Genomic DNA, 17,217 nt, shown 5'->3' on the forward strand with positions numbered 1-17,217 from the left:
TATCAATGAGCAATTCAAACCGATCAGGTCCAAGGTTACCGATGATACCTCGATTAAAGCAGAAATTGATGTCCATAGAGGTATGGGTACCATAAGGTGTCAATCTAAGCAAAGGCACTCTCATTCCTATGGCATTAGCAATCATAGTGACAAATCCGCCGATCCTAATGGGTGAAACTTCGTCTTGCGTGATGCGCTCGAAGTTTGTTAGCATGAATGCGATGGCATTGACCGGGCGATTCTGAGAGGAGCAGAACATGATGAATAACTCTTCTCTCGTAACTTCAGTGACATTATCAGGCTTTCCAAAAATATAGTGAGCAAGGATCTTGTGAAAGTAGCGGAAAGCAGGATTGTGGATGTTCTCAGATTGAAATTCATTCTCTTCAGGGTTGTCGTTTCCAGTGATCTTGCCCCAGTATTTTTCCAACTCCCAGTATGGAAGATTTTCTTCAGCTACTTTGGCGTATGCATCAGGTCCATGAGGTAGTTCTAACATTTCAGCAAAATCTCGGATGCAGAAATTAAACTCCATACCAAAGAGTCTAAAGAGAATAACTCCTTTTCTCAGCCCTTGTCCACAGTTTGGAAGATAGGTCAGGGAGCTCAAGAATTCCAGAGTGAGCTTCCGGTAAGTGCTAAACTTGCGGAACAAGTGAGAACCAGTCCAACCAATTTGGTTAAGCAGGTGTAGGATGCTTTCTTCGATACCAAGTTTCACCATAGCTGGTTGGTGAGGATAGCAAGTCAACTCCATGTGTCTTTCAGCCAGCTTGTTAAATCTTGCTTCTTGTCCTCTACCACGGAACACAACTTCCATATTATCAACTTCTTCCATCGTAGTTAGTAGTTAAATGAAAAACCTAGAAGTTGAAAATATTAAGATTAAGTTAGAACTAGGCTAGTGTTCATTTTTAAAAAATAAAATTAAATAAAACAAGTTATAATAATAATTATAATTATAAAAAGGAAGTATTTTCTCGAATTAAGTTAGCAGCTATAATTATAATAATTATTATAAGATGTATGAAAAAAAAATAAGAAAATTAAAATTTAGAATAATTAAAAATAGAATAATTAAATGAAAATTAAAGGTTAAAAATTAAAAATGAAATAAAATAAAAATAAAAAGAATAAATAAATGTGGGTTGTCTCCCACCAAGCGCTTTGTTTAATGTCGTAAGCTCGACGATTTTAAAATAGAAAACTATTTTTTCGAAAGAGCGGGCAGTTCGTCAAGTTTAAAAACTTCGATGTTTTCATCGTATTCGAGATGATGGTAATACTTAAGACGTTGCCCATTTACGACAAAAGGTTTGACGGTTTCTCCTTTGATTTCTATCGCTCCACTCGGAAATATGTTAGTTATTTCGAAAGGGCCAGACCATCTAGATCGTAACTTACCAGGAAATAATTTTAGTCTAGAATTAAATAAAAGTACTTTATCGCCTATGCTAAAAATTTTCCTAGATATACGCTTGTCGTGCCATTTTTTCGTTCGCTCTTTATAGATTTTGGCGTTTTCGTAAGCGTCTTGTCTAAGTTCTTCTAATTCGTTTATGTCTAGAAGTCGTTTCTCACCAGCGGCAGTGTAGTTTAGGTTTAAGTTCTTAATGGTCCAATAGGCTTTATGTTCTAAATCTACCGGTAGGTGGCATGATTTTCCATAAACGAGTTTGAATGGGGTAGTTCCTATTGGAGTTTTGAAAGCTGTTCTATAAGCCCATAAAGCTTCATTTAGCTTGGTTGACCAATCTTTCCTAGATATAGCAACAGTTTTCTCCAATATTTGTTTTATTTCGCGGTTAGATACTTCTACTTGACCGCTTGTTTGTGGATGGTATGGTGTGGCTATTCGATGATTCACTCCATATTTTCGAAGGAGTTTCTCAAGTATTCTTGAAATGAAATGGGAACCACCATCGCTAATTACCAATCTTGGCACACCGAACCTAGGAAAGATGACGTTTTTGAAAAGTTTGATAACTACTCGTGTATCGTTTGTAGGAGAAGCGATAGCTTCTATCCATTTTGAAACGTAATCGACGGCTACGAGTATATATTGATTTCCAAACGACGACGGAAACGGTCCCATGAAGTCTATTCCCCAGACGTCAAATATTTCTACTTCTATAATGCCTTTTTGAGGCATTTCATCGCGTCTTGAAATGTTTCCAGTTCGTTGGCATCTATCACAGCTTAGTACAGCAAAATAAACGTCTTTCCACAGGTTGGGCCAGAAGAGTCCAGATTGAAGGATTTTGGCGCAGGTTCTAGATGTGCTATGGTGTCCTCCACACGGTGCAGAATGGCAGTGTGTTATTATGCTTCTTATCTCTTCCTCGGGTACACAACGTCTAAAGATTCCATCGGGGCCTCTTTTGAACAGGAGTGGGTCGTCCCAATAGTAATGTTTTAGGTCATGGAAGAATTTCTTCTTCTGTTGGTAACTTAGATCAGGAGGAAGCACACCAGCAGCTAGGTAGTTTACGTAATCTGCATACCAAGGTGCGTCAGATCGGGCTAAAGCTATTTCTGCTAATTTGTTGGTTTCAGCGTTTGGATGGTATGGTTCGAATTCATTTGCTTCTAATTGGGCGATGAGTCTTTCATAAGGGAAATCATCGTCAATTGGTACTTGTTCGGGTTTCAGATTTTCCAATCGAGAGAGGTGATCTGCTACGACATTTTCAGTGCCCTTCTTATCTTTAATTTCCAGGTCGAACTCTTGCAGTAACAAGATCCATCTCAAAAGTCTTGGCTTAGCGTCCTTTTTGGTTAGGAGGTACCTAATGGCGGCGTGGTCAGTGTATATGATTATTTTGGCTCCTACCAGGTAAGAACGGAATTTGTCTAATGCAAATACGACAGCTAATAATTCTTTTTCTGTCGTGGCATAATTCATCTGAGCTTCGTCTAGGGTTCTACTCGCATAATATATGACATGTAGTTTCTTATCCTTTCTTTGTCCTAGAACGGCTCCTACAGCATAATCACTTGCGTCACACATTATTTCGAAAGGCTCGTTCCAGTCGGGAGGTTGCATAATTGGCGCAGAGATTAATGCTCGTTTAAGCGTTTGAAATGCTTCAGTGCATTTATCGGTGAAAATAAATTCGGCGTCTTTCATAAGTAGTTCAGTTAAGGGTTTGGTTATTTTAGAGAAATCCTTAATGAAGCGTCGGTAAAAACCAGCATGTCCCAGAAAACTTCTTATTTCTTTAACGGTTTTGGGAGGTTGAAGGTTTTCGATAATTTCGATTTTTGCTTTATCAACTTCGATTCCTCTATCGGATACGATGTGTCCTAATACAATTCCTTGTCGAACCATGAAATGACATTTTTCCCAATTAAGGACTAGGTTTACGCTTACGCATCGTTTAAGCACCATTTCAAGGTTTTCTAAACATGTTTCAAAACTTCCTCCACAGACAGAGAAGTCGTCCATAAAGACCTCCATTATTCCATCTAGGAAGTCGGCAAATATTGCCATCATGCATCTTTGGAAGGTCGCGGGTGCATTGCAGAGTCCGAAAGGCATTCGTCTATAAGCGAATGTACCATAAGGACAGGTGAATGTGGTCTTCTCTTGGTCGTCAGGGTGGATAGGAATTTGGAAAAATCCGGAGTATCCATCCAGATAACAAAAATGCGAGTGTTTAGCTAGGCGTTCGAGCATTTGATCTATGAAAGGTAAAGGGAAATGGTCTTTTCGGGTAGCTTTGTTTAGCTTCCTATAGTCAATGCACATTCTCCATCCAGTTTGGGTACGTTGTGCTACAGATTCTCCTTTTGCATTAGTGATTACAGTGACTCCTCCTTTCTTTGGTACGACGTGAACAGGGCTAACCCATTTACTATCGGATATAGGATATATTATTCCAGCTTCTAGCAGTTTTTGGATTTCCTTTTTAACCACATCGCTCATAATAGGATTTATTCGCCTTTGATGTTCCCTAGAGGTTTTACTATCGTCTTCGAGCATAATGCGGTGCATACACAGAGAGGGGCTTATACCTTTCAGATCTGATATGTTATATCCTAAAGCGGTAGGGTATTTTCTTAGGACATTAAGTAATTTTTCAGTCTCGGTTCGTCCTAAGTTGGCGTTAACTATAACTGGTCGGTTTAGTTCTTCGTCTAGAAATTCGTATCTAAGATCGGTAGGAAGTGTCTTCAGCTCTATAGCAGGTTTCTTAGGTCCAGGTATAGGATCGGGAGTTAAAGCTAAGCATTCACTCAGGTGGTTATCTTGATATTCCTCACGCCAGTTGTCATCTTCAAGAATTGGCGGCATAGGAATTCTTAGGATCTCGGTTTCCTTATTTGGTTCGGATTTTATTTCCTTGACACACTCGTCGATTATGTCAGCAGAACAGCATGTGTCAATTATAGAAGGTGCTTTTAGGAATTGGGAAAGGATAAATTCTATTTTCTCTTCTCCTACTTCGAAAGTAAGCTTTCCTCGCTTTACATCTATAATTGCACCAGCAGTTGCTAAAAATGGTCTTCCTAATATGATCGGGATGTTAGAATCTTCTTGGATATCCATAATGATGAAGTCAGTTGGGATGTAGAATTGACCTACACGAACAGGGATATTCTCTAACATTTCTACAGGGTATTTAACTGAACGGTCAGCTAGTTGAAGAGACATTCTCGTTGCTTTAAGCTCACCTAGATTGAGTTTCTTACAGGTCGAAAGAGGCATCAAACTAACACTAGCTCCTAAGTCGCACAAGGCTTTCTCTATGATGGTTTTTCCAATTACGCAGGGTATAGAGAAACTACCAGGGTCTTTCTGTTTTTGAGGCATGTTATTTTGGATGATAGCGCTACATTCAGCGGTAAGCGTTATAGTTTCGTTATCCTCGAGTTTCTTTTTGTTTGATAAGATTTCTTTTAAGAACTTAGCGTACGAAGGCATCTCAGTTATGGCTTCTGTGAACGGTATGGTTATGTTTAATTGCTTCAGAAGTTCTACAAATCTTTTAAATTGCGCTTCGGTTTTTGATTTAGCTAATCTCTGAGGGTAAGGAATTGGTGGCTTATAAGGTGGTGGTGGAACATAAGGTTTCTCTTTTTCGGGTTCCACTTCGTTATTGTTCTCATCAGTTTTAGCAGTTTGTTCGTCAGTTGTTTTCTTTTGGGTTTCCTTTGGCTCTTGTTGTGACATGGGTACGTTTTGAGTTCTAGGATCTATGGGTCCATCGTAATTCGTTCCACTTCGTAGTGTTATCGCGTTCGCATGTCCTTTAGGATTGGGTTGAGGTTGAGCAGGAAACGTGTCAGCAGGGGCAGCAGTAGGTGCTTGTTGTTGAGCTACTTGTGAGATTTGGGTTTCTAACATTTTGTTATGCGTAGCTAAAGCATCTACTTTGTTCGATAGTTGCTTTAGTTGCTCGCTATTGTGGATGTTTTGATTCAGGAAGTCCTTATTGGTTTGTTGTTGGGAAGCTATGAAGTTCTCCATCATGATTTCTAGATTTGACTTCCTAGGGGTGTTTTGAGCAGCTACAGGCGCTTTTTGGTAGCCAGGTGGTACAGCAGGTGCTTGTCCAGGCGCGTACAACGCATTGTTGTTCTTATAAGAGAAGTTCGGGTGGTTTTTCCATCCAGGGTTGTACGTGTTAGAATAAGGGTTTCCTTGAGCATAGTTTACTTGATCAGATGGGACTCCAGTCAAGAGTTGGCATTCAGCAACTACATGTCCAGTCAATCCACAAATATCGCAGTTAGGTGTTACAGCGGCAGCGGTGGCTGAAGGAGTGATGGTTAAGTTCTCGATCTTTTGAGTTAAAGCGTCTACTTTAGCGTTAACGCGGTCTATACCACTTATTTCGTACATTCCTCCTTTGGTTTGGGCTTTCTCTAGAGCGGCTCGTTCTCCACCCCATTGGTAATGGTTTTGTGCCATGTTCTCTATGAGTTTGTATGCTTCATCATGGGGTTTGTCCATTAATGCTCCGCCAGCAGCGGCATCTATAGTCATTTTAGTGTTATATAAGAGACCACCATAGAAAGTATGGATGATCAGCCATGGTTCGAGTCCATGATGAGGGCATATTCTAAGCATGTCCTTGTAACGTTCCCAAGCTTCTAAAAGTGATTCGTTATCTTTCTGGGTAAATCCGTTGATTTGACCTCTAAGCATAGCAGTTTTGCTAGGCGGAAAGTATCTCGCTAAGAATACTCTCTTCAATTCGTCCCACGTAGTTATGGAATTGGAAGGCAGGGATTGAAGCCACACTCTCGCTCTATCTCTCAAGGAGAAAGGGAAAAGGCGTAATCGAATAGCTTCGGAACTAACGTTGTTGGCTTTGATAGTGTCGGCGTATTGCACGAACACAGATAAATGGAGATTGGGGTCGTCTACAGGGCTTCCAGAGAATTGATTCTGTTGAACAGCTTGGACCAACGAAGGTTTGAGTTCGAAATTGTTTGCCTCAATCGCAGGTGGTGCGATACTCGAATGCGGTTCAGCCCGCGAAGGAGCGGCATAGTCTCTAAGAGGACGAATAGCAGCCATCTCTAACTTCGGGGTGATTTGATTAATTTGATCAGTAAAAATCAATTCCTGATTAATCGGAATTTCTGCTACTTCGGGAAGATTGCGAGCTCGACGTTTGACGTTAATGAAACGTTCGATCTCGTTAATTCGTTGTATTAAATCTCCTCCTTGTGAACGAGTATTTGGCATACAATCGTTCAGAAAGAAAGGGAAGAATTGTCCTAGTCTCTACGGTGTAACACTGAGTTACGATATCGACTTAAATAGTCCCCGGCAACGGCGCCAAAAACTTGATCGCGACTTTACGTGTCTATAAATCTGATAACTGCAAGTGCACAGTCGTGTCGTGTAGTTTTAAAAGATATCGAATCCACAGGGACTATGAATCGATCTACCGTTATCTAAGGTTACTATGTAAAGCTAGGAGTACTAAAATTTCGATTGTTCCTAAGGGAAAGTGATTGTGAGAAAATAAAGAATAATAATAAAAGACAGGTATCAGTATGTATTTCGTTTAACTAAAGGTAATCCGAAGGTCCATTGGCTTTTGCATAATTAAATTAAAAATCTTTACTAATTCCATTGATTAAAAATCCTCGTCTCAAACTTTCGCTCTGTTGATTCAGACTACTATCCTAATCCTAATGTACGCTTTCGCCATCCCATTAGATTTTAGAAGAGCTTTTTGGAAACAATGTAATTAATAAAATGCCTATTTTACGAGGTTGTTATCTATTTAAATCTCCTAATCTCAAACTTTCGCTCTGTTGACTCGGAGCAAGCTAATAACCCTAACGTACGCTTTCGCCATCCCGCTCGAGTGTAAAAACAATTTTTGAAAATAAATAAGTTCCAATTATTTTTAATACGCTTTCGCCATCCTTAAAACTAATGTCCTATGTCTACTATCTGGTTAAAGATCTCAAACTTTCGCTCTATTGATTTTAACCTTTGACCGTCCTAACCCCTCAAACTTTCGCTCTATTGGTTTTAAGACTTACTTATTAAATTAGACATATAAACCAAAAATAAGTGATAATTAATAAAATATAATTAAGCCAATTTATTTCGGATCCCTACGGTTAACTTACTTTACATACCGACACCTTTAGTTATTTAGCCAGACATATTAATACGATTAAACATGCATAAATCGGTTCGGTTCATAATAATAAGCATATTGAATAAAATATAATATATCATGCAAACAAATATAAATAAGGCGGTAAATAAAAACCTGAATTAAATAAATGGTAACTGGATCTTCAAGTACTGAACTTCCACCACAGGTTGGCTGGATCGTTCTTCGGAATTTAAATGGCAGAAAATAAAAACAAGGAAATAAAACGATAAATCTAACGTAAGGCTAGATCTACGAAAAGTTCACAACAATTTTCAGTGTAGAAATCGTTGTGAGAAAATAAACGGTTAAATGAAAGCAGAATAAAGAAAAGCAGTTCGCGGTACAATTTCGGCAGCACTTCGTTGGCAGGAAATCGGACCCTTTGGAAGTGAGATAGCAGGTCCTATTTATAGGAGAGGTTTTGCTGTGACGTTGCGTGAAAAGAGGAACTTTTTGCAGACTGGGCGTGGAGACGTGCGTCTCCGTTTCTTCAGGAAGACTTGAGACGTGCGTCTCAAGTGGAGAGAATCTAGGGGCAGTTGGAGACGGGCGTCTCCTCTTGGTGACGTGGCAGAAGAGAACGTGGAGACGTGCGTCTCCACTTGCTTGCATGGTTTGGGCTACGCATTTTTGTTCCTTTGTGGGCTGGTTCGTCTCTTTTGGGCCTTTGGGTCCTTAATTGCACCCTTCTTTCACTTCAGCACTCCCTTTTCATCTTTTAGGCATAAATATTGGTCATTTAAGCTCAATTTTCTTTCCTTTTCGCAAATAGTCGTAATTGAAGTGTAAAACCTGAATCAAAGCAAATACACGCGTAATATCATAATAAATTAACATAATAAACGGAAAATGCTATAAATATCTATGGATTTTAAGCTAAATATACGATATAAAATCGTGTTATCATTAACCTGCGGAATTTTAAGTTACAACAGATAAGCTTTAACATGAAATCGTATACAAAGGAAGGCACTCCTTTTTCAAATCCATGTAATATCTAAAAATTCTACAATCATTCAAGCTGCAAGATCAAAACAAACATTATTAAATATAAAAAAATTATACTTCATCAAATCCAAACATTACATACTAAAAGAGATACACAAATCTTACAGTTTACCAAACCCAAACCTTTTATCAAATTTCAAAAAACACATAATTTAATTTTACCATTCACAAACCTTTCTGGCTACTAAGATGAAATCCTATATGATGTAGCCTTAATTTGATTCAATATATAGTAGATAAAAGGGATGAACTAATTAGATTTATGAAAACAGCAGTGGAGATGAACAAATACACAGATCTAAACTTGAAACAAACATTAACCATAAATAACAAAAGAATAAAAATTAGAAATAAACCCTCAAACATAACAATAAACTAATTAGATTTATGAAAACAACCATGGAGATGTAAAAATACACAGATCTAAACCTAAAACAAACATTAACCATCATCATCATTGCACTTTCACCGAATCAAGCTTCGACAGAATCACACAACACAAAGACACAAATCACCGATTCTGTATCACCATCATCATCAAACCAACAAACAACTAATCAAAAATCGAAAAGAGGAGAAGAAAAGATTGAGACCGAGAGTTCGTCGGAGAAGAGAACTCGTATGAGTTCTTCGGCCGTCGTATTTGAAACGGACGAGAGGTTGAGACGGCGGAGAACATGACCGAAAGAGAAGATGGAGCGCCGCCGCTGCATGTGTTGTTTCTGAACATGATGAAATTGAAGATGGAGTGAAAGCGTTTTGAATTTGTATTGAGATACAATACCTCGAGCATTTCACTTTCATATCAATTTATTTGCTCTTCCCCAAATATTCGTGTTTATCGTGTAACCCTTGAAAGAAAAAAATGATGTTTCAGCTTCCCAATAATACAAATGCATTTATTCATTTAATAAAACAATTAATTGAATAAAAAATAAAATTATTAATTGAATTAAGAATAAGTTTCCATTAATAGAAAGTTTAGAAAAATTGAAAAAGTGTAATAAAGCACCAGGGAGTGCCATGTGTCTCACTTGTCCATTTACTCATATAGAATTTATTATTATGAATGATATAGATTAAAAAGTCATGTCTCTTTATTTAATCAAGTATTACTAGTAATTAGTGTATTATTTTTTACTTGTAATATTTTTTATAAATGTAACAATAGTATATTCTTAAGGATAAATAAATAATATTAAAAAAATATATAAAATAAAGGTAAAACAAGAGTGCTAACTAAATGTGCAGAGATCCTCTCCTGCCATAGATATACTGCTTTTCATTCAGCTTCTAATCTAATGGTCAAAAAAATTTAAACGAATAAAATAAAAATATTAAAACTGTATTGAAAAGCAATCAATGGTAAATATTTATGCAGAATAGAGGGCTGGAGAGAAACAAATAGGAGAGGATCCAGATCCTAACTAAATGGAGCATGTTCATTAGAGAATTAAAATTACAATAAAATAATAATTGAATAAAACACTTACTAATCACGTAGAGATAACAGATGAACATTAACACTACATTGTTAATTTGTAAAAATATTTGAAACCCTAGGCAATTGCCTAGCTGGCCTACCCCTTGAGCCTTGACACAATAGTTTATAGAGTTCGTGTATATATATAATGAAAATAATATGAAATAAAAACATAACAATTATTCCTACTTTACTACATATTTTCTTGTATATTTATATATAACTAACTAACAAATCCTAACCATATGCAACTTGAGTTTGGACTACACAACTTAGATTATGTAACAACAAATACATCTATTTAACAATTGTATTTGATTAATAGTAATTTAATAATTTTATTTTATGTTAATAAAAATATACATTAATATTCAATTTGTTAGTTATACATTTTAAAAGAATTTTAATTCAAATCATTCAAACAACGTCAAATGTTAAAAATTATATTTATGATAATGTTTTCGAACATAAATAGTTTCATGTTCAACTAACTTTTAATCACAATTATGTGAGACTCAATTCTATTAGAATATGTTCTTATCATCTTACAATCAAAGCCATACTAAATTATTATTTTAGATAATTATTAATAATTTTTATATAAACTCAAGATCATTAAATTAACTTTTAAATTTGTGGAGTGGGATAATTTGATGCGTAATTAAGGTTGGAAGATGCCAGTTTTTTAGATTATACGTCGCGAAAGGCTTTCTTCACGAACATCACAAAATAGTTTAATATATTTACCTCATATTTGTTGCACAAAATAGTTTAATATATTTACCTCATATTTTTTGCATGTTAACAAGTTAATTTATTAAGTTTATTTCTTAAGTTCAATTCCCCAATCATCTACTCACATACCTCAAAAAACAAAAGACTTTCTAAGCCTATTCTCTAACAAAATCTTCATTTTCTAAAACTCTATTTCAAAAATTCATCTCCAAACAACCATCATCAATTGACAACTCTTTTAAACAAGTGGATGAGTAGTTGGAAGAAACTTCAAATAGACCTTGAAAAGAAAATATAATTAAAAAAATAGACCTTGAAAAAGTAGTAGGAAGAGACTTCAAATGATCGTTTTGAACTATTAACTTATTTCTTTCTTAAAAAAAATTATTACTCTTTCTTAAAATAAAAATATTATTTTTAATAATACTCTATACTTTGAAGTTTTTTTAGCATATGAAAAGTTAACATTTACTATATTTTGGCATATTAATTATGTTATAATTTTATTTATACTCAGTATATGGCCGACCCAACAGATATCGAGATTTAAAGCAAGTTTAATATTTTTTTTAAAATTAATAATTATATTTTTAATTAAAATTTTACTTTATAAATGTTTAAAATGCAAAACATTTATTAAATTATTCTAATAATTAAGTTGAATATATATTTCTTCAATCTATAATAAAATCAAATCGTTTAATTTTTGTTGTCTCTTTTTTATATCATAATAAAAATTAATCAATTTCAACTTATTTAAAAAAAAAAAGTTTTGATATACGCAATAGTTACAAAGATAATTAACATTGCTATATATTGCTATATAAGTAATATAGATTAAAAAAATAGAGTTAAGCGATTTCAGGCGTAAAACTCTAGGTTTCCGGAACGGTTTCATCTTCTATTTCTGACGACTTCCATCCTTGTTGTTGGTTTAAATTCCTAACTCTACGGTTAGGGACCACGGCAGGGTGGGAAAAGAAGGAAAGGGGGGTAGGTTTAGGTTGCGACGATGGCTCGTGGGAGGGGTCGGCCTAATAATAAGGCAGCTTCACCGGCGGTACCATCCACGGTTACTGAGAATAAGGGGAGTTCAAGCACTAAAGGAACAGAAACAACGATAACTCTGGAAGAGGACACAAAAACTGAAGAAGGCAACTGTGAAACCATAGATGGGGAATCAGACACAGATGACAAGATGAAGAACATGGATGCAACTGAAAGAAGACTCTGGGTAGATATGATCAGTAGGAATATATTACCTTCTAATGGACTAATGATTGGCTATTCAGCACCAAAGATAATGGAAGGGGAAATTGAAGTAGAGATTGAGGGTGAAGATATGCAATCTGAAGTCAAATTTTGAGAGAACACTCTAATCATGTATGTGTTGGGAAAAGACCTCAGTATGAATGCTATCAAACAGTTCATGATGAGATCTTGGAATTTCATCCAACTACCAGAACTGTTTTATCACGATGATGGCTATTTCTTAATGAAATTCAAGAGCAATAAGGAGAAGGATATGGTTCTATTGAGGGGACCTTACTCTATTCATAATATGCCAATGATACTGAAAAATTGGTGTCCACAGTTTAATTTTCAAATAGACATGATAAGAACAATCCCGGTGTGGATCAAACTTCCCAATCTTCCTTTGCAAATGTGGGGGGCATCAAGCCTAGGAAAAATTGGGAGTGTGATTGGAAAACCACTCTTCACAGATGAGTGTACAACAAACAAATTGAGGATTTCATATGCTCGAATACTAGTGGAAATTGACATCACCAAGAAGCAAAAGGAGAGCATAACAATTAAAGATTGTGAAGGGAATAAGTTCAATCAACCAATTGAATTTGAATAGAAACCCAAATTCTGTGACATATGCCAAAAGGTGGGACAACAGTGTGAAAAGGAGAAACTAAAAATACAAAATAAATGGCAACCTGTGAAAGCTAAGGAAGATAGGACCACAATAGAGGTGAACACTAGAGAAGGTAGCACCACAGCTGATGGAAGTACAAGAGAAGGTTGATCCACATCAGAGTTAAGGACACCAAACATTCCTATTGAAAATATTAGTGATCCCTGGACTGCAGTTGTTAACAATAGGAAACTCAAAGGAATAGTTGTTTTCCCTAATGGAGAACAGACTAATGAAGTACCTTGTAGCAATGGATTTGATGCCCTCAGGACTGGAGATGGTTCTGTGGGGGAAGTAGAATTTGTGCCATGATAATATCTTGGAATGTGCGTAGTCTGAATAAAGCAGGGAAGAATAGGGAGGTAGCTAATTGGCTGAGGAACATCAACCCTGCTATTGGCATTCTATTAGAAACTAGAGTTAAGAAGAATAAAGCTAATGATATTAGGAATAAACTTAGACACCAATGGTTGTTCATTGATAATTACAAAATGATGAAAATGAGAGAATTTGTGTCTTATGGAATAATAGTAAAGTCCAAGTAAAGGAAGTATCTAGTACAGACCAATTGATTCACACAGGAATTTACTCAGCTCAGGGAGTGTTGCAGATGTGGTGCACTGCTATTTATGCACATAATACTCTTGAGAAAAGGCATAAATAGTGGAAGGATATAGAGCAAATAGCTGGTAGTATCAATGAATCCTGGTTTCATATAGGAGATTTCAATAATGTGATGACTACAAAGGACATGGTTGGGGGTAATCCAGTTATGGAAAAAGAATATACGGGGCTTGTAGACATGATGACTAGAGTGGGTCTGTTTGAAAAGGAGACCATTGGGGATCATTTTACTTGGTCTAATCACCAAAGCAACCATGCCATTTACTCTAGAATTGATAGGCTGATTGGAAACAACATGTGGCATATAACAAATCAGAACACAAAGCTGCAAGTTATGCATCTTGGGATCTCAGATCTTGCCCTTCTCTGGGTTCAGAAAACTGTCAGTCAACCGAGATTTAGGAAAAGTTTAAAGTTTCCTAATGTTGTGGTAAAGACTGAGGGTTTTCTTGAGGCCGTAGAGAATAGTTGGAATCAACCTATTCAAGGGAAACCAATGTATAGAGTTTGGAAAAAGTTGCAGAGATTACAAGGATTCATCAAGGAGAGAAGTAAACCTTTCCAAGGGATTACCAAGCAGCTGGACAAAGCTAGATAGGATCTTGACAAAGCCCAGGAAAATCCCATAAATGACAGGATGGACACTACAAAAATCAACACAGTGAAAGTTTATATGCAGAAAGTCATGCATCTGTCAACTGTAGAGGAAGATATGTTGAGGCAAAGAGCTAAGGTCGATTGGATAGAGCTTGGAGACACCAACAATGCTTTCTTTCACGCCACTTTAAAAAGAAAATTCAATAATGCTTATATAAGTATGATAAAGGATAAGGATGGTAACATGTTACATAGCCAGGAGAAAATTGAAAAGGAAGTCATTGATTTCTATACAAACCTTGTTGGCAGCTCTACTAGTGGCATGAGGAAAATTGACATTGAGGTCATGAGAGGAGGGAAGCAGCTCAAAACTGATCAATGTGAGATGTTAACAGGCCCTGTTTCAGAAGATGAGATCTATAAGGCTTTGAAGAGTATCAATGGTATAACTGCTCCAGGGATTGATGGATATGGAGCTAGGTTCTTTATTACAAAGCAGTGAACAATACATTAGTGACCATCATCCCCAAACATGCTACAGCTTATATGATAAAAGATTTCAGACCTATTTCATGCTGCACAACTGTCTATAAAATAATATCTAAGATTATGGATACTAGGCTGGGACAAGTTATTGGCAGTATAGCAGATGTTAGTCAAGCTGCCTTTATTCCTGGACAGCACATACAAGACCACATCATGCTTGCATATGAGTTGATCAGAGGGTATAGTGCAAAAAATGGGACCCCTAGGTGTATGATCCAAATGGATATCAAGAAGGCTTATGATAGTGTGGAGTGGACTGCAATGGAAGACATTATGGCTGAGTTGAGCATCCCTAACAAGTTTATCAATGGGACAATGGTCATGATCAAAATTGTCTCATACAGGTACAAAATCAACAATTGTGTTTCAGAAAATTTACAAGCAAAGAGAGGCTTGATACAAGGGGACCCTTATCTCCTCTCATATTTGTGTTGATTATGGAGTATCTTCATAGAATACTGGAGAAGATTGGTAGACGGAAGAATTTTCAATACCATGCAAAATATGAGAAAATTGGGATAATTAACTTGAGTTTTGCTGATGACCACCTGGTGTTTGTTAAGGGTGACATTACTTTTGTGAAAATGTTGATGACAGGGTTACAAACCTTCTCTGATTCAACAGGTTTGGAGGTGAACCCCGCAAAATGCAAAGTGTACTTTGGATATGTGGAGGAAGAAGCTAAGCAAGATATCATAAGAGCTACTACTTTTGAGGAGGGGGAATTGCCTTTTAAATATTTAGGGATTCCCCTCACTAGCAAGAAGATCACTGTGCAACATTGTCTTGGATTAATTGAGAAGATTGTTGGTAGAATTATGCATAGGAGTTTTAGATTGCTTAGCTTTGCAGGAAGAACTCAATTGATCCAAAGTGTTCTTTTTTCCACTAGTAACTATTGGATTCAGAGCTTGCCCATGCCCAAAAAAGTCATTAAGATAATTGAAGTTATTTGTCATTCCTATCTTTGGGCTGGAACAGAGGTTATTACCAGAAAATCCCCTGTTTCTTGGCAAAAATTATGCACTCCCAAGAAGAAAGGTGGGCTCAATATCATTGATCTCCATGAATGGAATAAATTTTTTTTAGCTAAAAACCTGTGGAATCTGAGTGGTAAGGCTGATAGCCTTTGGATTTGATGGATCAATACATACTGTATAAAAGGAGGCAACATTATGGAGGTCTCAGTCAAGCAATATGCATCCTGGGTGATGAAGAGTATCTATAATATAAGAAAAGTTGTTGTTCTGGAAATGACAAAAATATCCTTTAGTTACCTTAGTTTAAATCATTGTTTTAAAAATCGGACCGGACCGGCCGGTCGGACCGGTCAAACCGGGAACCGGCCAGGTAACCGGTCTGGTTCAATAGTTGGATCGGGAATGTCATTGAACCGGTGTGAACCGGTCAAAACTGGTGTAAACCACTAAAACCAGGGAAACCGGCGGTTTTTGTGAACTGGCGGTTTAAATGTATTTTTTAAATTTTTATATTTTTTATTTTAAAAAATAAAAATAACATCGTTCTGACTATTTTAATTAAAACTTAAAATAAAAAATAAATAATAAATAAAAAATTATTGCAGATCCATTTGATTTTGTTACCGATAATTTTGATATCGGAGACTCCAACATTGAAACAATTTTTATTTTATTGAAATTAAATTTAATAGACAATGAAATTATTTTATTATAAATTATTCAATTAGCATATGTTGCGATTAAACTTTTGTTTGCAATTATATTTTATAATTATGTATTATTTTATTGTATGTGATACTTATGCGTAAAATTTGAATTTAAATTATGAACTTGTGGTTTTTTTTTATAATATGATTGTCATACCTCAAAATTTGCCCATACTATTTCTCTTGTTCAAACTCAAGTCAAGACACATGGCTCAAAGATACCTCTCCTAAACAAAGGCTCCAAGAAACTAGGGTTTGTGGTTCCCTGAAGAAAATCAATGAACCAAAGGCTCCGATGCATTTCATATGGTTTATGATGTCTCAAACTACCTCCATGACAAAATTCAGGTCTCAATTCGAAGAGTTGACCACTCAATTGCTCAGAAAGTCAACAGTCGACTGATCTGACATAAAAGTCAATTGTGGTCAAAGTACAGTCAAAACTCCTGATTTTTTGTCAACATCCTTATATTGAAGTATCATTCACCATTTGATCAAGAATTGATCATGGTTCATCAAGGAAAGATCAGAAATCAACAATTCCCAAAGTTTCTAAATTAGGGTTTTCATAGGAGAAAGTCAATAGAACTTTGACTAGCCATAACTCCCATATGGAACATTAGAAATTTTTCATCCAAAGCTCATTTTAAAGGAAATTGAATTCTCTACAATTTTGTCTCTCACAAGCCAAGTGTAAAAATGCTTCATTTGAGAGATATGGACCAAAATATTATAGCTCCTTTTCAAAAGTCAACCAAAAGTCATCTTTTCCAAAAGAGCATACAAGGAGCATGGAAAATTATTTTGACATGGGACCAAAAACATTGGTTAGAGGACTCATTAGGGTTTCTTAAAAGTCCAAGAACTCCCTCATAACTCAAAAATTGAGAGAGATATGCCTTGTCAAAGTTGACTAATTTTGGAAGGAAAAATGTGAAGTAAAAGGCCTTAAAATAAGTTTCTTTGCAAATGGGCCCAT

General features: G+C 36.1%; 1 protein-coding gene and 1 non-coding gene across 2 annotated transcripts; both read left to right on the plus strand.

Moving 5' to 3' along the window:
- Positions 1-6,047: 6,047 nt before the first annotated feature.
- LOC131639976 (small nucleolar RNA R71) lies at positions 6,048-6,154 on the plus strand. Its single transcript, XR_009295116.1, has one exon. It is a non-coding gene; the product is annotated as a small nucleolar RNA R71 (small nucleolar RNA).
- Positions 6,155-14,614: 8,460 nt separating this feature from the next.
- Positions 14,615-15,690, plus strand: LOC131639971 (uncharacterized). Its single transcript, XM_058910389.1, has 2 exons — positions 14,615-14,895; positions 15,006-15,690. The coding sequence occupies exons 1-2, from the start codon at positions 14,615-14,617 to the stop codon at positions 15,688-15,690; spliced, it is 966 nt and encodes a 321-aa protein (XP_058766372.1).
- Positions 15,691-17,217: the final 1,527 nt, after the last annotated feature.

Source organism: Vicia villosa, unplaced genomic scaffold, assembly GCF_029867415.1.
Source record: "Vicia villosa cultivar HV-30 ecotype Madison, WI unplaced genomic scaffold, Vvil1.0 ctg.002874F_1_1, whole genome shotgun sequence".
NCBI lineage: Eukaryota > Viridiplantae > Streptophyta > Magnoliopsida > Fabales > Fabaceae > Vicia > Vicia villosa.

Excerpts from the sequence above, each read along its gene's own strand:
- LOC131639971 (XM_058910389.1), top strand. The coding sequence starts at position 14,615 with ATGGATACTAGGCTGGGACAAGTTATTGGCAGTATAGCAGATGTTAGT. Across the intron at positions 14,896-15,005 it reads ATCAAAATTGTCTCATACAG|AATACTGGAGAAGATTGGTA; the intron begins GTACAAAATCAA and ends GTATCTTCATAG.